The sequence below is a fragment of the Camelina sativa genome, chromosome 1, assembly GCF_030686135.1.
Source record: "Camelina sativa cultivar CO46 ecotype springtype chromosome 1, ASM3068613v1".
NCBI lineage: Eukaryota > Viridiplantae > Streptophyta > Magnoliopsida > Brassicales > Brassicaceae > Camelina > Camelina sativa.
Window position 1 is genome coordinate 2,489,653 of NC_141880.1, and position 27,057 is coordinate 2,516,709.

Below are 27,057 nucleotides of genomic sequence, written 5' to 3' on the forward strand. Positions count from 1 at the left end.
ACAATTGCTTGAAGAGTCTTACAATCATTTTGCTACGTTGGTAACGAAGATAGGAACTTAACATTGAAGAAGACAGTACTGTGGTTTGTTTTCATTGACCGACGACAAAAAGTTGAAGACGATAGAAGAAAATGACCATTAAACTTGAACCCAAAAGTACCAAACCGAATTTATAAGATATATTCGATTAAGACCTAAACCGGTAGTACTAAAATAGTCGAGAGTCGAGACCCAGAACAAAAAGTTATTCGATCTGAAGCCGAACACTCGAATACACTGGGTGACTTGGCTTATGTTATGTTGTTTTAAAAGGTAAATTAACCGATTAATTTTATTATATTTTGGTTAAAGAATAAACCGGTGATTAAAACTAAAAAAAAAAAGAAAAAACTAAGGGAGAAAATTGCAAGTTAACAGGCCGAAGATATAATATATGCCATAGGGCCCAAGAGGCCAAGACCCAAAACATTTAAAACCCTAATTTCGTTTTATCATAGTTCCTTCTCAATCTCCCGGTCTCGAAGATTTCACTTTTAACAGTTTCTCCCTTCTCCCTCAGTTAATTTTAGTTTTTTTTTTTGTTGTTGTTATTTTAGAGTGTTTAAAAAAATGGCTGGGGGATCATCAAAGAGGTCTAAAAGAGCAAGACTTTGTGATGACAGTGAGTCGGAAGACATAAGGGACCAAGAAAACGTTAAGGTATAATAATAGTTTTTGTTGTTGCTTGATTTCGTCTGGTTCATGTTAATTATTTAGATGGCTGTGTAGGTAAATTTTATTTGTTTGGGGATTCTATTTAATTTTCAGGTCAAAAGCGATTATGTATTTATTATCTGATGAGATAGAGGATGATAGCGAGGAATATAATGAGGGAGATAGTGAAGATGGTAACGAAGGAGATGATAGCGAGGAATTTGAAGATGGAATTGATAAAGAAAGTGAGAGCGGCGATGATGACGACAATAAAGATGCTGAGATGGAAGAGCTTGAGAAAGAGTTCAAGGAGCTTCGTTCACAAGCACAGTAAGTAAGATTCCATTTTTTGAACTTGTGATAGTTTCTCAAGACTGTCATTAGTAAATTCTTCTAATTTGTTTCTAAAATTGGTAGATAGATAAGTCTTATCAAAGAGTGAGTGTTGGCTACATACATTTGGAAGTAGGTTCAAATTCAATTCAAGCAATTGGATTTACTTAACAAACTTTTTTTTTTTGTTGAAGATTAATTTATGTCTGTCAGATAACTCTCTCTCTCTCTCTCTCTCTTAATCGTGGTGTACAGTTTAATATTAAAATGAGCGAATGAGAGCCATAAAAAAAAAGAATCTTGTTTGCTTAATAAAACTTGTTCCTTTTGGTACAAGGATATATTGAGGAATCTGAAGCGTGATAAGGGCGAGGATGCTGTTAAAGGTCAAGCGGTGAAGAACCACAAGGTATGACATTTTTTCTACAGTTTGTGAACTAGTAGTCTACTAGTAAATCAAATATGCATGCAGTTGCACATGTATATTTTTTTTTTCACTATATGTTAATGAAGTCCCTTAATCTGGAGTGAATTTATGTTTAAGAGACAATTCAATTTCATTTCTTTTGTGCTCTATGTGAAGCTCTTTGGGATAAAATTCTGGAGTTCAGATTCTTACTTCAGAAAGCATTTAATAGTTCAAACAGATTGCCACAGGTACGCTATTCTCTTCTCCCATTCTATTTTTATGGTTGTTTGTTTCCTTCATGCTTATGACAGAAGCTAATCCTCCTCTTCAGGAGCCTGTGAAATCGTCGTTTTGTTCGGAAGATGAGAATGTCTCGACAGCATATACAGTTCTAGTTACTTCATCTAAGAAGACATTAGGCTCCCTCTTGGAGTTGCTAGAGGTATGTATGCGTAGGCTTGAGATTCAGTAAACTGTATACTGTCACTTTAGTGTTTTGTCTCACTCGTTTTATCCAAAATAATTATTTTTGCAGGCTTTGCTTGAGAAGAACCCCTCGGTTGATCTACAACAACTGAATAATAGTATGCCTTATTTTAATACAGAAAACATAATTATTATCAGTATAAGCAAGGGTCAATTTATAACATCGCTGTTTTTCTATCTGGTCAGGAACAGCTAGTGCAGAATCCAATAAATCAGATACAGAAGATAACGATGAATGGCAACAAATAGCTGACTTACAGAAAAGGTATTCGAGCCTAACTGTACAACTTCAAAAGCTCTTGTCCTGTCCAAGCAAAAGATTTCGATTTAGTAAAAAACTTGATTGACTTCATTCGGAAATCAGTCTGAACTGATTATGATTTATATTTTCATTGCCAACACAAAACTGATCTTTGCCATGTAGAATGTCTGTATTCCGAAACAAAGCTGTGGACAAATGGCAGAGAAGAACACAAGTCACAAGCGGTGCAGCTGCTATTAAAGGAAATCTCCACGCCTTTAACCAGGTATAGACAACAAACCCTATAAACCTTTTTTGCTCTTATACAACTGCGGATCAATCAGGAATCTAACTTGACCATTTTTTCTATATATAAAAAAAAAAAAAAAAAAAACAGAATGTTAGTGAACAGGTGGCTTCATACATGAGGGATCCAAGTAGAATGATCAAACAAATGCAACAGTCAAGATCTACTGTTGCTGTTTTTGGCACTGTAAGTTTTTTTTCTTTGATAAGAAAAGCATCCAAGATCAGCTTCTCTTCAGTAAGTTCTAATCTTGAAATTTCCATCCACAGGTCCCTGGGGAAGCCATGGAACCAAATCAAGAGGTAGAGTTACAATTTTCTCTAACCAAGTCAATTGTATCAGTCTTATTGATTATCTTTATTAGGCCAATTGTCTAACATGTGTTACTCTTTCTTGTTCAGGAAAGACAACTTGAAGGAGACCCTGAACTTATAGAAGATGCTGAATTCTATCAGCAGTTGCTGAAGGATTTCATTGAGACCATCGATCCAGCTTCCTCAGGTATTCATCTTGGAATCATTAGATTGTTATATCCAACAACTCGGAACTTGATTTGTAGTTTCTGGTTTCCCGTAAAGACAGTCTATGGTATATACTGAAAATCTCTATTTGCCAATGGCAGAAGCGGCATACTATGCAATGAAGAAGTTTCAGACGAAGAAAAGGAAACTTGTGGATCGGCGTGCCTCTAAGAGCAGAAAGATCAGGTATAATAAATACAACACACATACCGTAGTTTTCAAGTCTTTTTTTCTCCCTCTCCCCAATTCTCTCTTTTAAATCATTTGTGTGTAAAAAAAAACGAAACAGGTATAATGTTAATGAGAAGATTGTCAACTTCATGGCACCACGACCGGCAAAGATACCTCCAAACACTGCGGATTTGCTGAAGAATCTGTTCGGTCTAAAGACCAGAAACGTTCTCTCTGAAGCATAAACTATTATTTATCAAACAAACCGCAATTTTGAAACGCAGGAAAATATGACTCTTATTTTCGCGTGGTGTTTTGTTGTATTAGTAGCGACTTTGTAAGCCAGAAGTTATAGTATAAAAAAAAAAATACACAAAATAAAAGAGTTAAAAAATATATACCACGTGTCAAGAAGTTGATGGGACTGAAAGTATATAGTAACGCTGGAATTAGGCAATTCTTTAGTCGTTTCGTTTTATATATAACAAAGTTCAAAACAAAGAGATCTTCGTAATCACCAATTTTGCTTCTTCTTGATTTTTTTTTTTTTTCTTCCAAGATTTTCTCGGGAAACAAGGCAAGAAAATCTGACATTCCTGGAAAATGATCAAGGGAGGTGTGAGAAATATAGGTTAGTTTTTTCCCGGCATAATCTTCTTCTCTCTTTCTGAGTTTTTTTCGTTTGTGTAAATCGCAAACCGCCAAAAATTGTCCAAGTCGTCACTGCCGCCCTTTCGTCACCGTCGCGTTTTATTTGATTCTTTTTTTTTTCTATACTAAACGCTGATTTCGCCTTTTCTCCGATAAACCCTTTCTTCTTTCTCACGTAACGGCTCTGGTCTCTTGTCCCTAGGTTTTCCTCCTTCTATGTCTGAATTAGAAGATGAACGCTCGATTTCGCTTCGTCAGGTAAAAATATTACTAGGGTTTTTGCTTATTACGTGTCAAAGTGATCATCATATATTCAATTCATTGGGTTCTGTCTGGTCATCTTTTCCTTTTATCTTTCTCTTGTGTGGTGTAGCTTATGGCTGACGAAGGAATCATTCCGTCTTATAAAGACGAGGAGAAACGTAGAGTTGTTATTAGTAAGCTACGAGGGGTACGGTACATTCGATTTTTTTTTTAATTAAGTCTTTGTTTTTTTTGTTTTGTTTCTTGAGTTGAACAGTGATTGATTGATGTCTCTGAGTTCAATGAACAGATAGTGGAGAGATGGGTTAAGAATGTAGCCTGGGAACGCCGTCTTTCTCAACATCATGTTGACGCCACCAACGCCACCATTCTTGCTTACGGCTCTTACGGTCTTGGGGTGATTTTTTTTTATCTTTCTATTATTCCTTTTTTCCTATTGTTTTAGTAACGAGTACTCTGCAACTTTATCAATGTTATGTGCATCGTTAATAAGAAGCAACTAATGTTGAAGAATATGTAATGGTGAACCATCGTCTATTGCACGTTTTAGCTAACTGTTATTTGTGTCTCTTGACATCGGCCAGGTTTATGGTTCTGAATCAGACATTGACGCTCTCTGCATTGGTCCTTTCTTTGCCTCAATGGCTGTGAGTTTTGCCTCCTTTGTTGAATGATTCTTAATTTTTTGTTTCCGTAAAATTTGAGATTGTTCTCTCTTATTGGTACAGGAGGATTTTTTCATCGGCTTGCGTGATATGTTGAAAACTAGACTAGAAGTTTCCGAGCTTCTTTGTGTTAAAGATGCAAAAGTTCCTCTGATCCGCTTTAAGTTTGATGGGATCTTGGTTGATCTTCCATATGCTCAGCTTAGAGTATTATCCATTCCACACGTTGGTTCATTTCTCACAACTTTCTAAGTCCCAGTCTAAATGATTTTTTGTATGATCTTGTTCGAAATTTAACTTCGAGCGCTTCAGAATGTAGATGTGCTTAATCCTTTCTTCTTGAGGGATATTGATGAGACAAGTTGGAAAAGCTTGTCTGGAGTTCGCGCAAATAAATGCATACTTCGATTAGTGCCTTCCTTAGAGGTAACAGAGATTCTTGATTCCTCCAGCATTACTGATATAGACCATGTCAACTTCTATTTTATTGAGTAATCTTCTTCTTATTTTAGCTATTCCAATCATTGCTGCGGTGTGTCAAATTATGGGCAAAGAGGCGAGGTGTATACGGTAACGTAAGTGTTATATAAATGAATATCAACCATTGCTCATAACTTGTTTAATTGAGTTTGTTTTTTTTACTTGTTTCAGTTGAATGGATTCCTAGGGGGAGTTCATCTGGCTGTTCTTGCTGCATTTGTTTGTGGATATGGACCCAATGCTACATTGAGTTCCCTTCTGGCAAATTTCTTCAACATATTTGCTCATTGGCCATGGCCTACACCGGTGGTGCTGCTAGAGGATACTTATCTACCTACTGGGTCTCCTCCAGGCTTAATGCCCATCCAATTGCCCTGCGGTCCACATCAATTCTGCAACTCCAACATAACAAGAAGCACATTTTACAAGACAATGGCAGAGTTTCTACGAGGGCATCATTTGACAAAGGTTAAAAGTCTTACTTTCTCAGTGTTCCACCTAACCAAGTAGTGGTTGCTGTAGGGTTATATCCTGTTTGGCTATGCTTTTTGTTAAGTCTTTGGATCTTCCTTGAGGTTTATGTGGTAGTCCAAGTCCTTTTATGATGTTTTTTTGGTCTTACGATGACAAATTTCAGGATTACTCGAAACCCAACTTCAGTTGGAAGAATTTGTTTGAGCCCTATCCATATGTAAACACATACACGTGGTTCATCAAGATTCACCTCTCAGCTGCTAATCAGGAAGATCTAAGTAATTGGGTTGGTTGGGTTAAGTCACGTTTCCGTTGTCTTATGCTCAAGGTACGCACTTGCATCTTAATTTGGTTCAACTCTTTCAGTACAAACATTCTGCCTTGTTCTGTGGTCTCTGTCTCATAGTATGGCCTTAATTTGCTTTATTCCACATATAATCTATAATGCAGATAGAGGAAGTCTATGGCTTTTGCGATCCAAAACCAACAGAGTATGTCGAAACCTATGCAAAGCAGCCAAACATTGTATATTACTGGGGACTGCAGCTCAGAACCATAAATGTTTCAGACATTGAATATGTGGAGAAAACCTTTCTGACGAATCTTAACAGTGGAAGCTTCCAGGGATCAGTCGGTAGAATCAATTTATCGGTTGTGAAAGCATCCCAGCTGCCTTGGAATGGTGGTGATTGTGCTAAGAAGGTGACAAGGACTTGTTGGAGAATCAGAATCCCGGAAGATAAGCAGCAATGCAAGAACGTCCCGGTTTACTCAAAGCATATGCCCGGTTATGTGGTTGGGTATAAGAAGATGGATAACAAAGAGGCTGAGGGTATGGAGGTTAAATGTTAGCTAAGTTGTGTTAGTAATGATGGTTTTGCCTTTACACTTCTGTCTTTAATTTGAGCTTTTGGCCGGTATGTGTGTGCCTATGAGTAGAGATGTAATGTTTGCAGGGAGAAACTAGTTTGACTTTTCACTTTCTAACTTTGTAAAATGTCTCCTGACCAAATCTAGTTGTTATATTTTCTCAGTTAGTTTCCTTTGACATGACATGATTAGAAGTGAAACAAGAGACAACAACACAGTTGCATATACCGAAAGGTACACAGACATCCCAAAAAACAACAAGTTTACCACAAAAAAAAAAGAAGAAAGAGCCTTGACTAAATGTGAAGGCTCTTGACAGAATCTGTAGGGACTATAAGTACATGATCAAGCCACTCAACGATCCCCCAAAATTTCACAGCTACCGCGGTCTTTCAAGCGCGTGGCAAACCCATCAAGCTTCTCCAAGTGGCTACCTGAGTGTCATACCATCTGATCCATCAGCTGAAAGCAGAGTACACAACATTATCGATCTGGCAATAAGCATTTTTACACATAAAAGCACCCATCACCGGATCAACCTGTTCCCATCTACCTTCCTTGGAGTTGTAAGCAGCCACACATCTCCTAGTCCAAGGCATAATGTGCAACTTCACGTCAAAAAATTCGGTTCTGCAGATTATAAACATGTCTTTAGTCTCGCTGCAATTATATCTTTCGATCATGGGCGCTAGCGGAAACTGACGTAAGCTCCACGCCCAAGTTCGGAGCTTTGCTCCACGTGTGAGACCGGCAATCCAGAATCGAGACGCTATAGAGGGTGGGGGGCGCTTCGTAGGTGGAACGTAGCCAAAACGTAGACAATATTGTAGGAGATATAGTCAATATTGTAGATTCCAGAACCCACCGTGACGAAATTCCAAAAATCCGCAGGAGGAGATTAGGAATTGCCAAAACGTAGCCACTTGACTTCTTCTTCTCCTCCTCCTCCTCATCATCACTGGTTAGGGTTAATCAGGTTTCGGGCTGAGGATGAACCAGTGATATAATCAGGATCGCACACTATGCACAGATAGAGACAACTCTCGGTGTGGTCGGAGAGTGATCGGGCATTGTAAAGCTCCGATGAAACTATTGCGTCAAGTGATTATTTATTTCATTATTTGATAAATTACTTAAATAAATGTGTAAAGAAGTTTAAAACAACTGTGAACGAAAACTTCTTGATTTTATTAATGTCGTGAACTCCTACTATATATTTTTATTGATTTCAGACGAAGATATTATTAAAAAAAAATATATGTATACAAAGTAAAGTTGGGAAGTGGTATAATTGCAAACAATTCAGATTGAATAAAATTAATAAGAGAGGGAGAGAGAGATATGTGTTTAGAGGTTGAAGATGGCAGCACCACTTGATGGCTTGGATGCAAATAGGTAAAGCTCCATATCTTCTTCCTTCACAACTCCTTTCTCTACTCTCTTCGTGTAGTATTTCTCCTGTAAATACCCACAATTCCGTTTCTTTTACTACCAAAACAATGACCACAACATTAGTGTCCTAACACCATAAGGATTTTTTATTTATTACCTTGACTGCGTCAATGAATTGAGTAACACCAGATTCCTTAACCAAGGCCACTGCGCAACCTCCCCATCCAGCTCCAGTCAGTCTTGCTCCAAGTGCTCCATTCTCCCTGCAAACTTCAACCAGTTCTTCTAGCTCGGGGCAACTGCAAGATTTCATCAAACTCAAAATCAAAATCCTCTTTCACACATTCACCGGTTTCACTCTGAACATTTGATCTTTAGTTTATGTACCTGCACTCGTATAGGACACTGCAGCTGTGATGGCTTTCATTCATGAGATCACCTAGTTTCTTTAACTTCTCTTCGTCACTGCACGCATTTTATGTTTCATAGTATTAAGGTTCCGGTAACAATTTAAACAGAAGTTTCATGGAGAAAAATCGGTCTCACCTTAAGCTTGAATAGACTGTGTCCTTGAAACCATGAACCCTCCGGGCTTCTGAATAAACGTGTGCAGCTCTCTGTTGATGATCGTAAGCATACCCTTGTTAAGACTCAGGGAAAAAAAATGAAAACAATATTCCACAGGTTTGTACATTTATACTTTACCTGATGCAATTTGAAATGTGTGGCAGCATTGAGTACAGCCAAAGATGTTGGATCATTATTCAAGATTGATGGTAATTCCTCTTCCAGGACTTTCTCAATCTCCTCAGCCGTGTATGGTTCTTCTTTTAGATATTCCTACAGCATAGAAAATAGCGCATAAAACTCCAAATATCTTTTTAGATATCAACTAAATAGATTTAGAGATAAATTAACATCAAGCCGTCTGTTTTGGCAGAGACTGATTGATGAGTACCTTAACAGCAAGAAGAGGATCAGATGACCCACGATCACCAGCAAATGACACACATAATCCCTCCACATCAGAGAGTGTCTTAACTTTTGATATGGCTTCTTTTGGTTCCATTCCGAGCTTAACACCAAGTATGATCTACAAAGCCACATGGTAGAGAGAATCATATCCCAAACAAAGTTAAAGATATTGCAGCAGAAAAGTTATACACTATGACTTACAGAAGCAAGTCGACACTCAACGACCCTGTTATTGTAATTCGTAGCAGCCGTGACGGCCTTCTGCGACTCTGCAAGAGAATGTGCAATTACAAAACTCCCTCCATCAGGGAGTTTCACATCAGTTGCCCGGACTGGGTTGAAGTCAATAAGCTCAGCAAATCCAGTTTTAGCCATGATAGATATTGCCTGTGGAAAATGATTAAAAATTGATCAATCCAGAGTCAGAAATAATTATGGATAAAAAAGTAAACAAATCATGGATTATTCGAGACCTGGTCCATCCCACCAGACTGTGTTCCAATGTGTCGTTCACAGTCACATGTAAGCTGTGCAAGTTCTTTCTAAAAGGCAGAGAGAAGTTGGAGATTTCAATAATAAAAAAGAGATCTATGAAAAGCCTTGCATAGAGCATGATTGAGTAATATACCTTTTCAAAGTTTTGCCCAAAGACAGCCATAATAGCTATTGTTGCTGAGCAAACGAATGCAGCAGAGCTTGACAACCCAGAACCTACATCAAGACAATCCAGTTTAAGCTTTACAAGTAAAATGATAAAACTTTTTGGGTTCCGTGAGTATCATGATGCAATCTCATTAATAGGGGAACCATACCTGTAGGAACAATTCCATCAACAAGCACATCAAGTCCAACTGGTGAACCAAGATTCACACCTTTTGACTTTGCATACTCATGGAAACCTTTGTACCTGTAAGAATCGGAGAAAAAAAATCATAAGACAAAAAAAGTGAGATATCTCAGTTTCTAATGGGACACTAGAGCACCAAAACGAAACCCCTTACGCGCAAATGAAGTAATGGCCCCATTTGTGACTCTTCAAGTCAATTTCCTGCAAAAAAAATTTAGCATATACGATACGTAAAGCATTAGTATTTTTAGCAGTCCAAGATCTCAACTCTATTGTGTGAAAAAACAGAACAATGCAAACAAAGACAAAATTTTAGACAGCAAATTCGACACTGGAGCTGTAATGCTATAACGAGGAAGAGAAAGATTATTATATAACCTGGTCAGGATCAGCAGGATAAGTACACATAGAGTACTTATCATTAACATTTGCAATCCGAAGCTGCTGCTTTTGATCTTCAGATTTCCTAATTGCCATAATTGTATCCTGACGAATAGCCATTGGTAACACAGAGTATCCTTCATAGTCTATGTGCTCTCCTATCAAATTCACTCTTCCTACACACACACACACACAAATCAAAAAACACACCATTCAATTTCACAATCAATACCCAATACAAGATCATCTGACCTTGTCCTCCAACTCTACGATAATTAGCTAGAAACCAATTAATTAATCATAAGTCGATGAATTTCCAATTTTGACAGGGAAAAAAAAAAAATTGATTTACCAGGAGAGCGAGCGAAGAGTTTGGGAGAAGCACCGAAGGTTTGGTTGAAACTGGACATCAAAACATCGAATCGTCGTGTAGCTTCTTGGAGAAGAGATCCTTCGCCGTAGACAGGCTCAAGGGATGTGAAGATCGGGACCACCGATACGTCTTCTTCTTGTTTCGCCATTTTTTTTTTCTCCTCTCTCTTTCTCGAACGATCACTTGTCGTCGTCACTCTCAACCTCTTTCTATATAGTATGATGATGTTCTCACAGTTGTCACGAAGCGTCTTCCTTGGCTTGCGCATAATTATTAGGGATATTGGATTGCCACCGATCTTATTTATTTCTCTAACAGATAGATAGATACTTGTTACTATTCTTTGTTAGATTAGATCTGTTTCCGGAATTATTTGAATATTTTGTGAATATCTAATCTTACTTATCCAAAACCTCCTTTAGATATTCTGGATTCCAGAACACGTTTGGATATCTTTTATCCTATTTTAATTCGTTGAAGATATTACATATTCCAAATAAAATGATGTTTTTTTTACTCAAAAGTTAAATTTGTAATTAACACTAGAGACAGTGTCGTATTTCGAATTAAATTTTTGACGTGTCTGAGTTATACATCCCGTAAATAATAAAAGGGAAGTGTAGATTATAATTTATAATATGGGTTATAAGATTAATTATTTGATAGGTTATATGTTATATAAGTTATAACTATTAGTTAAATCTCGATTTGAAATCCTCTTAGAAAGGATATTCCTAAAAAAAAAAAAATTTCCATTAAATATTTAAGTAAACATATATATAGACAACAAAATCTCAAAAATTAATATTATTTACAAGAACTTTTAAAAACAATCACTTTTAACCCGAGTCCTAAATTTCAACTTAACTTTTATTCACAACAATTTTTAAAAACAATCACATCAATTATATTTTATATAAAAACTACGATATAAATTAAAAAAATTCTAACTCGTGCTCTAGCACGGGTCCTAATCTAATATTATTATTATTATACGCAGAAAAAACACGATAATAATTATACATATAGTATAATTAATTTAAAGAGATATATATATATATACTTATACAGTACTAATTAAAAAAAAAAGCCGTTTTGGTTTTTTAGGTGTTGATGTTGATTAAGAATTTTAATGCTTAAAAATTAGAATTCGGTTATGATGCAAGTTTTATCATATATTTTTGAATTTAATAATCAATCTATTAAAAATGAAATCGAAATTTATGCAACAAGATTTTGCAAAATAGTATCCCTCAAATATTGGAGTCTCTCTCCCGGAAGAAAGTGGTTGTGAAGGAGATCTTGACACGAGTGGCTTCTTCTTCACTCAAAAAACTTGTTCAATTCTCAGCCTCGCATTGATGAGTTTTCTAACACAGAACAGAAGCATTGTCTCGTGAAGGAATTATGAAGTGATTTTACCAAACAAGGTAGTGATGTAGAAGAGGAAGGGATCAAAATGTCTAGCAAATTAAAGCCGCGTCAAAAGGACACAAAGCGGCAACATATCTATATGGAATGATCTCCTTTTCTCGTGATGGCCAAGTTGCGCAAAATGGTATGGAGATATTCAAGTCTTCCTTTTTGTCGTGGAATTTTCCCCCGTGAAGACTAGGAGAAACATGGTAGAGTGTCTGGCTATGGATAAAATACAAATATAAAGATTTTTTGTGGGAAATATTGGGCTCCTTGATCGTAGTTGCGCTCGCCATGACACGAGAGGTTTATCCCGGCAAGAGACCAAGAGTGTGAGTCTTGTCTTTTGTTTGCATGCGGAACCTGCCCGTTTCCTTTTCTTGTCTCATAAAAGTTTCAAGCCCCTAGTGTGTTACAATTTGCGAGTTTGAACCCAAACCTCTCAACAATAGTACTGCGATATTTACTCTAGTAGTTTGTTACAAAAGAGTTCAAATGCAAGTTAATAGAGGAGGAGGCTTGAAGAGAAAGAAGAGGACAATGCATCCTGGCCACTCCCATGTGCCTCCTCATACCTTTTATAAGGTCACTTCTCTCCATATTTAATTTAAATAATTTTGCTTTTGTCACTTCTCTCTTGTTGTCGCTTAGTCATACTCCAGTGTTCATCCTCAAAAATTGTAAAATATAGAAAACAACAATTATTCGTAATAACTAATCTACGGTCACTTTACTGCAGTATATATCTTTTGGGGTTAAATTCATTTATATGGTAGTTACATAGTAAGATGCCATATTGAAAGGAACTAAAAGCATATCAAAGTTTCCATATTAGTTTATTTAAATTTTAAAAGACCCATTTTCCCCACTAACTGCAATAACGTAGACGTCAATTTCAATCCACGACGATTCTGAAGCTTAATGGTAACGACTAAACGACTTGATTAATCATATACTTTATAATGAGTTGAGGATCGTGAAATTGGGATATTATAATTAATCATATTTAATCAGTTCAAAACCACTACTAACCTTTAGTTACAGAGCAGAAGAAATCAACAGTTGGGACAGATGATATATTCTCAAACCGAATCTTCTATTTATATGTCTTTATATGAAAGTTTTGGTGTACAGAGAGAGAGAAGAGGAAAAGGATGAATATTGGGAAGATGACGAATTTAACCTCATCAAATCGGTGGAGGAGGTGGTGAGCCTGAGCCTGAGCCTGAGCCTGAACCGTAGCTGGAGAGAAGCTCAGCTAAAGAGTTCATGGCTCTGACTTGCATCTCCAGAGCCTGAATGTAATCCGTTGCTTCTTCTAGAATCACCGGTACTGATTCTTTCCCACAACCCGGAACTAACCGGCCTAGAACTCGAACTTTCCGGTTTACAGCCGGTATACTCTTTTTGTTCAATCTCACCACCGCCGAGACTCTTCGTTTTCTCCATCTGTTGTTCTTGGTGCTGTTCACCACCGTGGTGCTCATCACGGCCGGGATCGCCGTCGTCGTCGCTCTCGGACGTTTCTGTTTACGAAATTTCAGTTTGATCCGGTTAGCTAAGATAGCTCTGCTCCATAGCGTTCTTCCGCGAGCGGAAACGGCGAGGGCTCGGTCTGCGGCTTCACGGACGGCTCTGCCACGTTTCTGAGCCGTGGGAGATGATGTCGCCGCGGCGGAAGAGTTGAGGCGGACTTGTTGCAGCGCTTGGATCAGCTTGGCTGAGTAGATCCGTTGCTGCTTCTCGGATCTCCATCGCGTGTGGCTCTCACCGGAGATGGAAGCTGCACTTGTGCTAGACGTTGCGGCGGAGGAAACAGAGGATCTCTTCTTCTTCTTCTTCCTCCAAACGAGATCTGTAGGAGTACTCGTCGGCGGTTCATTATCCGAGATCAGAGACGCCATAACCAGAAGAATAGGTTTTGATCTCTCCTCAGTCTTCTTCTCGTATTCACAAAGCTACAGAGTACAGAGTCTGAGGAGGATAAAATTATGAATTTTGTAGAGACAATATTGGAAGACGAAGATATATATAAAAGGGACAGAGGTATCGACGGCGTCGTTTTCAAATGTAGCAGTTTTTAGTTGGACGGCGTCGTATTATCTATTTGTATTTGTATTTGTATTTGTTTCACTCGGGGAATTATTATTGTTTTAGCCAGATACGACAGTGGCATTTGTAATGCAGTACTATTGGCTATTGCATGATAAAGAATTCGTGAATACCACCAAGAAAAAAATAATTTAATTTTCAACAGAAGCCTAATGGAAATAATAAATTATATATAATTAACTGGCTCGCAGAAGAGTAGAAGACTGGTTATGGAATTATTAAGAAGACATTATTAATGTGACGTAGAAAGCAATGTTTATGAATACATATATACTTACAAAGATCATAATGTGGGACTGTGGGTAGTATTAGTAAAAGGGGTATTTTTAACGATAGTTTTCCCATCACGTTTAGGGTTCAATCTTAGTTAGTAGTTTCTTCTTGCCTTCCTGGTAGGAGTTAAATATGCTTGGTTCATATATGATCATATCTAACATTATTTAAGAAAAACAAACTTGTATCGTATGCGTCATAAACTCATATAGTATTATACTAGTAGTCATATAAAGGCCGATACGTTGGTGGTGTAATGGAGGAGGAAGGTAGATTCAAATGGGATGAATGATGACATGTCACGTTACTATTGGAGAAATCCATTTATGACTTCTAGTGGTCGTTTTAGTGGACTGACAAGAGAAAAGAGAGGGGCCGAAAACTAAAACTTTGGATTTTGTATTCAGTGCAATCATTTCGTAAATTTTGTTGAAATTTTGTATAAATACAACTACTTTACGCATAAAGTAAAATACCAAACGAAATGCATGTGCGATGTAGGGTAGTGGCACTGCCTCTCTTTTAAGGCTTTATCAATTTTTTTTCCCCTGTAAAGATCACTAAAATTAACTCGTTTATTTTACTAAAAGAAAAAAGAGTTTTCTATGTGTAATCTATCAACATGTATTAATAAATGTTCATTATATTGTGTGGATGTTTAACTACGTATTAGATTAATGAGTTTGTTGGGTGGGTATGTGGGAGTGGCATTTGGTCTTATATATCCTGCTGAATAAAGGAGCTTCTGAACTTCTCCATTTGGTTAGTATAAAATAGAAAAGTAGCTAAGACCAGGTTCTTTTTCTAGGATATATTACTGTTAGTTTGATTTTTGGAAATAATTTCTTATTATATAATTCAATAAAGTAGAGATTAACTAACATTATTTATGTTAGAAAAAAGTGCCACAATAGCATAAATTACTGTATAAAGATGTTTCAGGCGTAGAATGCAAGGGTGGAAAAGATGTTAAAACAGAGTGGATGCTTAATATTCATTTGGCCTAAGGGCCGGTTAATTATTGGATAAGTATTGTGGCATATTCTCTGTACCTTAGAAAGTTCTAAGTTACAATGATTGCACATGACAAATTAGTATGATAAAGAAAGAAACAACATATTTTATATCCAGTTATTCACAAATTATACTTGTTGACTAATAAATAATTACGCAAAATTAGCGCAATCCATACTTAAATTTTAGATGTGTAAGGATTTCAATTCATTTGTGAACCAATAAAGAAAACTTGTACTACTGATTTGGGATTATGTAAGGATCCTCAGCTAATCCAACATTAGACGGATCAACAGGCCAGCCACTAAACGTGGACCTAATTGAATTCTATTTGAAATCCCGAACCCTATTACCTAGGGTTCTATATAAAATTGAATTTGGAAATAATCATGAAGCTTATCCATACTTATAATTGCAGCATGTGCGGATATTATAGTAACAAAACATTCATACAGAACAATACTCGATAGAAACGTAAAAGTAAATAATAAATGAAAAGGAGTTTTGGAATTCTATTTTTAAAATGTAAAAACTTGTTTAATTTTTGTTTATGTTATATATGTTCTATGTAGGATGTAGTGTGTCTTTTTTTTTTTTCCTCTTTTTTTTTTTCTCATATGTTTATATAAATATCGATAGAAAAGTTGATAAGAAAGGAAAATTAAGTATAAAGTATGATGAAGGTGGCACAGAGATTGCCTCCCTAATTCTAGACACCAAAGAAACTACGTGAACGACAGACAATGGAAGGAGAAGGACTATTTTTAAAAAGAAGAAAAAGAGAAGCACTGATGAGATAGCGGATGATGCTCAATCATTGTTTTTTAACGGTCTACTTTGAATTGCTAATATGAAATGATTAATAGTCTTTTGGTAAATTTAATATCAACTAAACGCTGTTCTGAGCCAAACATGAAATACTAACCTGTGTACGAATTTTTTCATATGATCTATTCCAACTTTTACATGCTTCGCGCTTCTGAAGTAGTATTGAGTTTTAGGTCCCCGGTTCCCAGTTATATATCAGCCAAACCTGTTTAAACAGCACAAATATGATTATTGTAAAGATTAGGTACACTAAATTATAAGCATTTCGAAGCCTAACTCTTAAGTTGCTATCACTGTTTTACCAACAACACTGAGCAAACGTGACAGTTACTTGACCAATGACAACCTTTGTTGCGAATCTAAAAGCTGAATTTCCAATGATTTGCCTAGATGCCTAGGTTTAATACCAGCTTTTCATCATAAACGTGAAATATGTTTAGTGGGAATTCGAATTTGAAAGCAATACTCCGTTCTCACAAAAAAAAATCCCTAGACTTAACTATACAAACGCCATAAAAGCAAGCAAGAAAAATGATACAGACCATTGCTTAAAAAACACATAATATGGTCACTAATCAATGTCAAGACACAAAGACTATTATCATGAAAAAAAAACTCCAATAATTGGTTTCCAGTATCCCACTAATTCAAATCACTAAGCCGGATTTTTCTTTAATCACACAGAAACAGAGAAACTTTACTTCATCGACAAGAGCTGCTTTTCTTTAGCACATGTCATATATTAGTATATTTTTGTTCCTGTGTTAAGTGGCCTACTACTATAATCTCCAGTAGAAAAGCCAAACACCAGTCTGGATTATTCTGTCATTCAGTTTTAAATTACAGGAATAGTTCCCAATCCTAATCTTTGTAAAAGATCAAACTTAACACCTCAGAAGAGCTTATCCTAATATTTGTAAAAGATCAAATCAAGTAATTACATAAAAAAACTTCACATGCTGGACTTTCCACAGGGTTGTGTGGCTTATTATACTAAAAAGCTAAAAAGTAAAGAACAACTTGCATAAGAATGCAAACAAAGACTAGCACATGTCTTGGTAAGATCTATAACCTATTCATTTGAGAAGCACATGAAAACGAAATATAAGAAGCGAAGACATTACGTGGGGTTGCATTGCATTGTATCAAACAGAGCTAAGAATGGAAACATCAAGGTATATTAGAACCTAGCAACTTAAATGCTACAGAAGCCTATGCATTAAATTTGTGATGCAGAAAAGACTTTGCATTTGGATAACACAAGTCACCATAGATGAGACTATCAAGTGTCATATCAGTTGATGTGCCAATAACGTGTTAGGGATCATTCATTGGTTAGGAATGAGACTAACTAGCAGCTTCTGAGGCCTACTTGCAGCCTCACTCTCAACCTACCAATGGATCTAGTGAGACTACCTAATTGGGCCTCTCATGTGCTAAATTTTCAACTTTCAATCAAAAGACTGAGGAAGTTTAACACAACAAAAAAAAAGTCAGAGAGAGAAGTAGGAGGCATTTCTACCGCGTAAGACTTCACTGAGATACTGTACTACTTTTGCTAGAGACTGTATATATTCAGCAATACAAACAGATCTGTAAATTCTAAAAACCGACAAAAAATGTTAAAACTGTTCATTCCTTTGGTAGACACATCCCAAAACTTGAAATATGTTATAGCGATGAAGCTCTACAGATGCCTAGTAGCTAACTTGAAATTAAACAGTTGGGGACTTCATAAGCAGAGATGCAACTAAAAATGACAATCAGGATAGATGTGTTGTTGAAGGCAAATCACTACACAACCCCAATCCTATGCAACATTGATATTATGACTGTAATCATCTAATGAAAAGGAAACCAGAATCAATGTAACAAAGGTAAGAAAACTAGAGTGAGTTACCTTCATGTTGGAAGTGGTCCATAGTAATCAACGTTCTCTCCTGAGCTGAAGAAGACCACAAACGCAGCTACGATAGCCCAAAGGATGAAACTCAACAGCACAATGCGGAATTTCACAGTAACAATTCCATCGACCCAGCTACTTTCTTCAGAAGTGTCAACCGAGCAGATCAATTTTTTAAGCTCGTTGATCTCTGCACGCAAGAATTGCACAGAAGCAGACAAGTCCACAATCGAAAGGATCCGATCAGTAGAAGAAGTGTCAATACGAGCCTCCACACTAGTAATGGTTGGAACTGGAGAATCATCAGTCGGAAGACAAATCTCTGGCGTTGACGAGAAGTCTAGCTTCGATCCTTGAATAACACTCTGAAGAGAATATCATAATTCGAGCATCATCAGAGAGCACCCAAACACAGAATCGCTACGATTAAGGTTTAATTCTTCCTATTCGTTATCAATCACAGACCCAATCGATTCAATTTCCAAAAATAAACATCCGAATATGAACAGATCTGGGCGTTTGCAAAATAACAGATAAGAAGACATCGGCGGAAACGAAACCTAGTTTAAAAACGCGGAGAGAAGCTTACCTCAGCCTCGGAATCAGAGATCGGAGTAAATTCGATCGGATCCTTCGTGCTTTCAAAGAAACATCGGAAAAGGTAGCGTTCTGTCTCTTCTCCGCAACCTTCAGTTTCAGAGAAGCAAAAATTGATTGGAAAACTCAGTACTACGGTGGAGGAAGAAGAAGAAACAATGGCGATTTCAAGGATTAAACCAACCAAATTACCTTGCGATTCTTCATGTCAGGATCCTTGACTCTCTTAGCTCCGAGATCGGATGAGCGCGCGAAGTTTTTCCTGGGGATTTGAATATCCTTCATCTCTCTCTCCAATGTTTTCAAATTTGGAGCTCGTCAATGTTTTCGTAAATGTGAAATAGTGAACTAGAAAATATCAAACAAGAAGATATTTTTGTAGTATGCTTCTCTTCCATGGGCTTATACGGGCCGATAACAATTTGATGCAAAGCCCAATATAGATAGTTCTCAACCAACTAAACCGTCCGATTTTTGGTTCAATTGAGGTTTAATGGCATTATTTACCGAATCAGAGTTGTTTCAGTTTGTTTTGGGTTCGGTTTAGGACAGTTAACTAAATTAAAATTGAAATAAAACGGTTTGAAACTTGAATTTGGCTCGGTTTGGTATTTTCACCGAATAGCTTTAAGCTGCCTTTATTAGGGTTTCTAACGTTGAAGATTGAACACTTTTCGAACCTCAAAATCTCTCTGTTGCCGGAGATATCAATTCACCGAAACTCAAAAGAGGAAGAAAGAGAGAGAAGAGTTAGAAGCAATGGAGGGAACAGATGAAGCTGGGGCGGAGATAGCGATTGATTCAAAGGACTTGCAGCAACAAAGCAAAGCTTTCGACAAGCTTACCGATCGTGTCGAGGATCGCCAGCTCGATTCATCTCGTGTTCAATCGGTTTGTTTCTCTTTTCTCTTTCGCAGATTAGTAGTTTTGATTTGGGATAAAATCTGAAAAATATTTGAGCTCAGTTAGTAAATTGAAAGGTCGGTGTTGTGTTTCAGGCTATGGCTTCGATTGCTGCTTCTAGGGAGGCTGATCTGAATGCTAAGAGATTGAGGTAAAAAAAATAACCTTAGCTTTCTTGTGTTCTAAATTCTGGGAAAGGAGATGATTAAGGAAGCTATAACATAAGTCAAACCCGTTTGTTTTCTTCTAATCATATTTTAGAACTAAGTTGATACTGCACTACACTTGTAGTTGAGACTGTAGCTAATGTGTCTGTAGAAATTGGTGGTGTTTTATCTGCTTTTTTGGGGCTTAGTACACCAAGAGAGTGAATTTTAGAGATTCTGTTTGTTTCTTTACTTGTACACTTGAAGGCTATCTATTTAGTAGACTAATAGAAGTGAATTTTAGAGGATCTGTTTGTTTTATGACATTAGTCACATGAAGGTAGCATATATCAGTTGTGCTGTAACAGCTTTTACAAGAGAATACAGTGAGAATGAGATATCAGAATGATCAAACAAAACAAGTGGCAGTCATGTGATTTACGGATGAGTTTCGGAAATTATGCAGGGAGAAAGAACTGGCTTCTGTGAAGATCAATCCTGAAGATGTTGAGATTATTATGAACGAACTAGAGGTTAGCTTTTTTCCTTTTATCCATCACAAACTTAAACATGTATAGTTATGCCTGTGTGCACGAAGCTCAGAAGTTTGTCTCATTTGTAAATGAGCAGCTGGAAAAAAATGTGGTGGAAAGAACCCTAAGGGAGCATAAAGGGGATGCAGTTGCTGCGACTAGGGAATTGCTTTCTCGATATCCTCTATGATGGGCCATCTTTCTTTCTTTTTTTCTTACTTCCAAGGTTTTTTGTTTGTCTGAGAGAGGTTGAGAGATCAAAGTCTCCAAATATATTTAACTGAGTTGAAGTTGTCTATTACTGAATCACTCTCTCTTAAGATACCCTGAATACAGATACCGTTGATTCTGGGGTGGTGTTTTGTGTTTCTATCTTATTATCAAGATTTTAATTAAGTTGTTCCGGATTTACTTGGTCTTGGAGCTGTAAAAAGCATGTGGGATTATCATGGAACATTTGTACTACTTTCAAAGCAAAAGAAAACAAAACTGAAATAGTTGCTAGCAAAAGATTAAAATTAGTCTGATTCATTCTTATATTGGATACACAACGAGAACTTGCAAGTTCCAACCGAAGACAAATTTGTTGATTAACAAACTTCCAAGCTCTAATTTGACAACCTTTCCACGTGAGTTTGCATACTTTGGCCTTAAACTAATTCCAATAGATACAACTACATAAAAAAAATCCCCCAATGTCTACTCCCAAAGAAATACCCCATTGGTGTCACCATATTCACTCATAACTGTTGTTCTAAATCCCTTTGTTCTCTCTCACTGTACAAAATATCATCAAGTCTATCACGCTTCAACGCATTAACATTTAGTATGCGTATAATCTTAATAACATATGCAAGTCTAATCTCTTGCCCATCTAACCAAGTACTACATATTCAAGCGCGTGGTATTTTTGCAATCAACCTCACATCATATTCCTTTCATGCACTTCCTTTAAGCTTTCACAATAGAAATAGAGAGCAGACGCCAACCACCGAAATTACAGTAACTAACCTGAGCCATACTTTTTTTTGTAGTTTGTGTAATGACCCGAATACATCACACAACACAAGTCTCAGAATTCCAGTGGCTGTCTCTGCACACAGTCTCCTCCACGATGCCATTACACCATCCTACTGTTACTGCTCAAAATTAGACCAATTCTCTATCTTTGTCTGTTTTCATGAACGTCTTCAGAGTCTTGAAGCAGTGCGTTGAGGAACAAAAATGCAAAAACTTTTCTTCTGTTTAGCTGTCCTTTAGAGGAGAGTTGTCAGATAATGCAGCACGAGTCGCTTGGAACTGTATGGTATACTTTCTTTGTAGGTCTCTTAGTTTCTCCATCAGTTCTTGAAATGTAGGCCTCAGCTTTGTATCGCTGCCATGTGGGACGGACCAAAATAGAGACACAAATTAATGTCAGCATTCGCTGTGAAATATGTAGAACATTTCAAATCAATGAGAACCATAGTAACTAAAGGCTACACAGAGATTAATGCATGTTCCCTATGTTAATGTACCTGTGCCAACAGCTCTCCATTAATGAGATCCAACGAGGATCAGTGTCTTTGGGGATTTCCAGCCTCTGGTTCATGAACCCCACAGCTCCAATCACCTGCACATATTTCAAGTAAGTGTCTCTCCATACTTGATTTGTGTATGTGTAACAAGAAGAAAAACGTAAATTTTCAGCAAGCAGGTCGTGAAAGGGAGTTAGGACATCTAATTCGTAGAGATGTTGTAAAATATACCTTTTAAGTATCTAAACAATGTATAAAATAACATTTCACTTGTATCAATATATTTTAAGGCCAGTACAATGGTTCCTATGATTTTCATAGATCTACCCTGAAACCAATCTTTTGACATAAAGATTCTTGTTAAATTTCTTAAGCATAACTGACAGCAGAGAAAATGTAGGTTATAAGTAGAAAATTTGAATCTGTGATCTCTAGGCCATATTGTCAGTTGGAGACATCTTCTTATTTCTCTATCTATCAAAAACGATACCTGCATCGAGTTGAGAGTTTCCCATGGGATCTTCTCAGTGGCGAGCTCCCATAGTACTACTCCAAAGCTGTAGATATCAGACCTGTAACAATGAATTAGAGATAGTTAGCGGTGAAGGCTAAAATTATCAATTAATCAAGTAACTTAATTAAAGAGAATACAGAAATATACTTCTCATCAGCAGACTCATTTCGAAGAACTTCTGGTGCCATCCATTGAGGCTGCATAACCAGTAAAAATTCAATAACGATCATTGTGAGAGATCGAATATAATTGAAGATTTGAAACAAGGAGAGTCTAGGTTAAGTACCGTTCCCTTCCCAGACTTGCTGGTTAAGTAAGTTTCATGCTTGATACGAGAGAGACCAAAGTCAGCTACCTGTCAGATATGTCGCTGTAAGTTGACGATGTTTCTAGTTCTATTTTGGAGATCTGAGTCTCACTTTTCCAGTTCATTCACGTAGAATGATTTTTTTTTCCATTTTTTTCTAAAGCTTAGTTTTCTTTGAGAAAGCTATATAATCATTATGAATATGAAAACTTATCATCTATCTGGATTACAGGAACGTTAATGTATCTCAAGATAAGTATCTTACTTTAACAGTCCAGTTCCTGTCTACCAGCAGATTTGATGACTTCAGATCACGATGGATAATGGGTGGACTACAATGGTGAAGATAATTCATACCGCGAGCCTGTGTGAAGAATTATTTAATATGTTCGATGAGATGAACGGTGACTAAGTCAAATATGGGGGAAAGAAGGATCACAAAACAAATAATACAAAGAAGGATCACACGTCAAATGAACGTGTAACTAACACTCACAATGTCTAAGGCCATATGGATACGCCGTCTCCAATCCAGTTTTGACGTGCTCTTCTGTAATAGACGGAAGAGACTTCCACTGCAAATAGTAATTCAAATGATTAGGGGCATGGATCAGAGTATGGTTTGAGGGCCGGAAAAAGGTAAAATGAAAGTGAGAGAAATAATTGTAAGAGAAGAGACCGAACCGTGGAAGGAACTCGGACACTATACAGAGGCGCTGAGGTGAAGTTACAGCTCCCATAAACAGCAGGACATTAGGGTGTCTGAGTCTTTTCATCAACAACACCTTTACAATAACACAGGACCAACATAAATAATTCAGAATATGGAATTGACTATTCTCAGAAATGATTCATTTTTCAGTGTGATGCAGTTTGTAAGTGAATATTTTGTTAGTACAGAAAATTGTTGTAGTTGAAGAAGCAATCTGACTACTAGGAAATGAAAGACAAGAGTTATAAATGTCAACGGTCTATTTTCCAAAACTATACTCAGAGCAATCACTGTGGAGAAGGGATTAAAAATGACACCTCTTGTTTGAAAGATTCTATGACCTCTTCTGAATATTCTTGTTTGGAGAATACTTTTACAGCTACATCCTGCGGGACATTAGCAGCTGTCAATAAAACAGAATTTTGAACTTAAGAATTCCTTTTCTTTCTCATGGATGCGTGTATAAATTAACAAATGCATATTCTACAATATCACAAAGAAGTCAAAAAACGTACCGATCCAAACCAGAGACCGTGATAAACAGTTCCACATGAACCTGTAAAATGGAAATTACTGAATGTTAGCAGGAGGGAGATAGAATTACCCAAAAAAATACCATTTTTAAAATGAATAAATGTGTCTGGCAAACAAGATAATCTGTTTGAGAGAATAAGTAACCTTGTCCGATTTGTTCTCCAATTGTCAAATCATCCCATAAAATTTCATATTCCAAGCTTTCGCTAACAGTATCAAGCTTGTTCATAACACTGCTTTTGGTACTTCCGCAGCTACTAGCGCTGCTTGTACTGTTCGCATATACAGAAGACGACCACAAACTAGAAGCCTCATTATTGATAGGCTTATTACTTTCAAAGGGAGGGCTTTCAGACTCAACACCAGCAAAAGGATGAATCTGGAGAGACTTCTCTTTCTCTTGTTTATTATGTACCCAAGGCCATACAGAATGAGTAGATCTTCCTTTTGAACCTTCCTGCTCATTCCCTTTCCATGGCCATGACAAACCTTTCTTTACCATCCACTCTTCAGCTTTTGAGGTGAGAACCTTATGGATTGCAGGCTTTCCATCACTGGAATCTTGGAAGGGTTTCGAAGAAAGCTTCTCATTGTTACATGTGAATACACCAAAAGGAGACTGGATAAAATCCCCTCTTGGTGTGCTGGCACCACTTGATGCTGCATCTTCCCTATGGTCAGCGAGAGTAGCACCGAAAACACCATGGTCTGAATAATGACTATCCCCACTGCCACCCTCGGAGAGTGTGGCACTATTGACGCCTGCTCGCATTTTCGACCTGACCTTGTTGCTCACCTTGGATGCCTGCAATTTTAACATTGGTCAAAATGTGTAAGAGGGTGAGAATATGCAACCCTACAATTGAACTTACCAGATCTGATATCTTTGAAGCTATGGCGACTTGTATAGGCTGATCGGAGTCAAGGCCAAGTTTTGATACAACAGCTCCTCTGGAGTCTAAACCAAGCTTAGAGGCAAAACTATTCCTTACAGGGTTAACGCTCGTTTCACCTTCAGGCGCCTTTAATTTAGCTAATGAGATTCTCGGGTTCAGAAACGGCATCGTGTTACTTGTGATACAAATGATCCCCATAAGAGCACCGTCATCGTCACAGAACGGAGAACATGTAGTGACAGCTGAAAATCTCTCCCCTGATTTGCTCTTGACAGGAAACTCGCCGGTCCAGCTCTCTCCACTGGCACAACGTCGAGCAATATTCATTGCAAAGGCAGCGTCACGATCATCAGCAATAACATTAATTGGGTTCTCACCAAGCGCTTCTGCTGCAGAGTACCCATAAACCTTTTCCGCCATGGCATTCCTGGAACAGTCATGTCACCGAGAATTGGAATCTGAAGTAATAAACAGTAACAGAGAATACAACAATGCAACTCAAATCTTACTCCCTAATTAGAATCTAACATCTGATATTCTCCAAATTCCATAAACTGCATTTCACCAAGACGGAAACTACTCACCAGAAGATAATTCGCATATTAAGATCAAAGGCATGAACAGCTTGTGCCATGGACTGTAGTATATTCAAATACTGTTTATCAGTAAATTTACCAGACGATGGTCCACCGCCACCAACTTCAGACCTCAATCTCATCGAACTCTGGATACGGCTCTCCTTCCGCAACGGCGAAGCGTTACGAAACGAGGCGGCACCGCTTCTCCTCCACGAAGGAGCTCCATCTCCGATGTTCCTCCTAGCCGGAGACACAGAATGCGATCGCTGCCTAAGCTCCGTAGAAACTTTAAGCCTAGACATCTCTTGCTTTAGACGCTCCTGACTCTCTTCTAGCTCTAGTATCTTCTTCAGCAGCTCCTCCGCAGGTGGATTCTCCATTGCGCTCCCGATCAAATCTGAAAGAGCTAAAACGAGTTTGAATCGGGGATCGGTTCGAGTTGAATCGGAGCTTTGAAGAAGGTGATTTAGTGCTTAATCCATGTCGAAATAGGGATTTTGATTTTGACTAAAAGGACACTAAAAGGAGAGATGATGATGATGACAATCTCTGGCTCCCTAACCAAAGAACAAAAGTCTCTCTCTCTCTCTCTCTTTGGAATGAGGGAGGCGAGGCGAGAGAAACGTTTTCTCAAGCGGTCAACAATAATGGAAACCTTTTTCTCCGCTTATCTTTGCTTCTTTTTGATTCGCCTTTTCTTCTTCTTCTTCTTCGTTTTTTTTTTTTAATTTTTTTATTTACCTTCAACTTTCCACTTATTATATTCTTTGATTTTTTTTTTTTTTTGGCTGTTTATTTCTCTTTTTTAGTTTTCATTAGACAATCATAATTTTTTTACATTTATTTTGGGTAGATTCTGAACTATATTTTTTGGAGAGAAACTAAATATTCTGATTATTTTGTAGATTTGGTTTTATTGTTCTATATATATGTTTCTAATAAGAGAGATATTTGCTGTAAATTGTTCTAAAAAGGAAGGGGGGGGGGGGGGACAATGAACCAAGAAGATGGATACAGATTTGATTTGTTCCCAGTTTATTGGGAGTCCTATGTATTCATTGTAAATATCACTGATTTGCAATATAAGCTTAGATTTCATTGTGGAAGTAAATCTTCCTAGACGGACAAATAAGAAAGCTTGCGTTGTTGATGTGGACGACTTTATTTGTTTGCTTCTGCGATTAGACAACCTAGTATTTATTAATTAGTACTTAGCTAGTGGAGTAATTTAAAAAAAAAAACGAATTAAGCACTAGATCACATGTGTTGTTTTGGCACCTAACTTATACTACAATTTAAGTGAAGCTGTTTCTCTGTATATATATATTTTTTTTTTACCTCACACTACCGTATCATCTTTGCGGTAGAGTGTTAACTAGAAAATCTTATCTAAATCTTAAAAAAAAATGAATTGAAAGGTTTGACCTAAACTTTAGAACGAGAAAAAGGAGGTTGGCTGGTTCTACTCGACAATTTGTTGGTTATGTAGGCAAAAAAAAAAAAAATCATGATACGTAAGAAAGATGCAAAATGTGTAGAGAGAGTGTTGACAACTATAATCCACAAACATAAATACAATCACTTGTACATTAATTTCTTACGTGTTCCATTTTTCTTTTCTTTTTTTTTTCTCGAAGGGAAAAAGTTCCATTTCAAAAAATAAATATGAACTCGTCGTCGTCGCCCCACCGCTTCAACTCCAATATTGGAATTTGCTATATCTTGTATGTCGGACAAATTA

At 37.2% G+C, this 27,057-nt stretch overlaps 4 protein-coding genes and 3 pseudogenes across 8 annotated transcripts; 3 read left to right on the forward strand and 4 right to left on the reverse strand.

Moving 5' to 3' along the window:
- Positions 1 to 579: 579 nt before the first annotated feature.
- LOC104703686 (uncharacterized) lies at positions 580 to 3,544 on the forward strand (annotated as a pseudogene). The gene is made up of 13 exons (XR_015569153.1): positions 580 to 710; positions 808 to 1,027; positions 1,364 to 1,433; positions 1,607 to 1,683; positions 1,767 to 1,877; positions 1,971 to 2,019; positions 2,108 to 2,186; positions 2,346 to 2,448; positions 2,560 to 2,655; positions 2,739 to 2,771; positions 2,871 to 2,970; positions 3,092 to 3,176; positions 3,280 to 3,544. The product of XR_015569153.1 is annotated as an uncharacterized LOC104703686 (transcript).
- Positions 3,545 to 3,624: 80 nt separating this feature from the next.
- Positions 3,625 to 6,728, forward strand: LOC104724949 (nuclear poly(A) polymerase 3-like). Its single transcript, XM_019238288.2, has 11 exons — positions 3,625 to 3,792; positions 4,015 to 4,070; positions 4,186 to 4,263; positions 4,366 to 4,473; positions 4,661 to 4,723; positions 4,805 to 4,966; positions 5,054 to 5,167; positions 5,254 to 5,316; positions 5,393 to 5,689; positions 5,859 to 6,023; positions 6,146 to 6,728. The coding sequence occupies exons 1-11, from the start codon at positions 3,765 to 3,767 to the stop codon at positions 6,545 to 6,547; spliced, it is 1,536 nt and encodes a 511-aa protein (XP_019093833.2). The 5' UTR covers positions 3,625 to 3,764; the 3' UTR covers positions 6,548 to 6,728.
- A 1,053-nt stretch (positions 6,729 to 7,781) lies between these two features.
- On the reverse strand, positions 7,782 to 11,020 carry LOC104725032 (galactokinase-like). The gene is made up of 13 exons (XM_010443663.3): positions 10,513 to 11,020; positions 10,158 to 10,336; positions 9,934 to 9,980; positions 9,745 to 9,839; positions 9,561 to 9,643; positions 9,406 to 9,474; positions 9,134 to 9,319; positions 8,916 to 9,050; positions 8,663 to 8,797; positions 8,504 to 8,574; positions 8,345 to 8,422; positions 8,115 to 8,256; positions 7,782 to 8,023 (listed from the first exon to the last, which is right to left on the reverse strand). Exons 1-13 carry the CDS (start codon positions 10,799 to 10,801, stop codon positions 7,913 to 7,915), a joined length of 1,620 nt encoding a protein of 539 aa, XP_010441965.2. The 5' UTR covers positions 10,802 to 11,020; the 3' UTR covers positions 7,782 to 7,912.
- A 2,006-nt stretch (positions 11,021 to 13,026) lies between these two features.
- Positions 13,027 to 15,911, reverse strand: LOC147949485 (transcription factor bHLH148 pseudogene; annotated as a pseudogene). Its single transcript, XR_015557309.1, has one exon. The product of XR_015557309.1 is annotated as a transcription factor bHLH148 pseudogene (transcript).
- On the reverse strand, positions 13,886 to 19,000 carry LOC104725130 (protein SINE3-like; annotated as a pseudogene). Its single transcript, XR_015557310.1, has 5 exons — positions 18,869 to 19,000; positions 18,669 to 18,766; positions 18,077 to 18,444; positions 16,274 to 16,381; positions 13,886 to 13,923 (listed from the first exon to the last, which is right to left on the reverse strand). The product of XR_015557310.1 is annotated as a protein SINE3-like (transcript).
- Positions 19,001 to 19,273: 273 nt separating this feature from the next.
- On the forward strand, positions 19,274 to 20,665 carry LOC104725359 (uncharacterized). Its single transcript, XM_010444055.3, has 4 exons — positions 19,274 to 19,567; positions 19,675 to 19,730; positions 20,192 to 20,258; positions 20,356 to 20,665. The coding sequence occupies exons 1-4, from the start codon at positions 19,436 to 19,438 to the stop codon at positions 20,446 to 20,448; spliced, it is 348 nt and encodes a 115-aa protein (XP_010442357.1). The 5' UTR covers positions 19,274 to 19,435; the 3' UTR covers positions 20,449 to 20,665.
- Positions 20,666 to 20,768: 103 nt separating this feature from the next.
- Positions 20,769 to 26,171, reverse strand: LOC104725455 (uncharacterized). Of its 2 annotated transcripts, none has more exons than XR_015569213.1 (13): positions 25,323 to 26,029; positions 24,715 to 25,165; positions 23,987 to 24,647; positions 23,824 to 23,864; positions 23,626 to 23,711; positions 23,281 to 23,381; positions 23,093 to 23,171; positions 22,862 to 22,960; positions 22,576 to 22,644; positions 22,437 to 22,486; positions 22,266 to 22,347; positions 21,776 to 21,870; positions 20,769 to 21,633 (listed from the first exon to the last, which is right to left on the reverse strand). XR_015569213.1 is itself a non-coding variant. In XM_087470559.1 (13 exons), the coding sequence occupies exons 1-13, from the start codon at positions 25,694 to 25,696 to the stop codon at positions 21,504 to 21,506; spliced, it is 2,301 nt and encodes a 766-aa protein (XP_087326685.1). In that variant the 5' UTR covers positions 25,697 to 26,171; the 3' UTR covers positions 20,769 to 21,503. The 2 variants fall into 2 exon arrangements, 1 of the variants encoding a protein (XP_087326685.1); XM_087470559.1 differs by having other exon boundaries at positions 23,626 to 23,694; positions 25,323 to 26,171.
- Between the last annotated feature and the right edge of the window lie 886 nt (positions 26,172 to 27,057).

Excerpts from the sequence above, each read along its gene's own strand:
- LOC104725455 (XM_087470559.1), bottom strand. The coding sequence starts at position 25,696 with ATGGAGAATCCACCTGCGGAGGAGCTGCTGAAGAAGATACTAGAGCTA. Across the intron at positions 23,865-23,986 it reads TGGAGAACAAATCGGACAAG|GTTCATGTGGAACTGTTTAT; the intron begins GTTACTTATTCT and ends TCCATTTTACAG. Across the intron at positions 21,871-22,265 it reads AAACTCTCAACTCGATGCAG|GTGATTGGAGCTGTGGGGTT; the intron begins GTATCGTTTTTG and ends AAATATGTGCAG.
- LOC104724949 (XM_019238288.2), top strand. The coding sequence starts at position 3,765 with ATGATCAAGGGAGGTGTGAGAAATATAG. Across the intron at positions 3,793-4,014 it reads GGGAGGTGTGAGAAATATAG|GTTTTCCTCCTTCTATGTCT; the intron begins GTTAGTTTTTTC and ends TCTTGTCCCTAG. Across the intron at positions 5,317-5,392 it reads GGCGAGGTGTATACGGTAAC|TTGAATGGATTCCTAGGGGG; the intron begins GTAAGTGTTATA and ends TACTTGTTTCAG.
- LOC104725359 (XM_010444055.3), top strand. The coding sequence starts at position 19,436 with ATGGAGGGAACAGATGAAGCTGGGGCGGAGATAGCGATTGATTCAAAG. Across the intron at positions 19,731-20,191 it reads CTGAATGCTAAGAGATTGAG|GGAGAAAGAACTGGCTTCTG; the intron begins GTAAAAAAAATA and ends GAAATTATGCAG. Across the intron at positions 20,259-20,355 it reads TTATTATGAACGAACTAGAG|CTGGAAAAAAATGTGGTGGA; the intron begins GTTAGCTTTTTT and ends GTAAATGAGCAG.
- LOC104725032 (XM_010443663.3), bottom strand. The coding sequence starts at position 10,801 with ATGCGCAAGCCAAGGAAGACGCTTCGTGACAACTGTGAGAACATCATC. Across the intron at positions 9,981-10,157 it reads ATCCTGCTGATCCTGACCAG|GAAATTGACTTGAAGAGTCA; the intron begins GTTATATAATAA and ends TTTTTTTTGCAG. Across the intron at positions 8,798-8,915 it reads ATCCTCTTCTTGCTGTTAAG|GAATATCTAAAAGAAGAACC; the intron begins GTACTCATCAAT and ends TCTATGCTGTAG.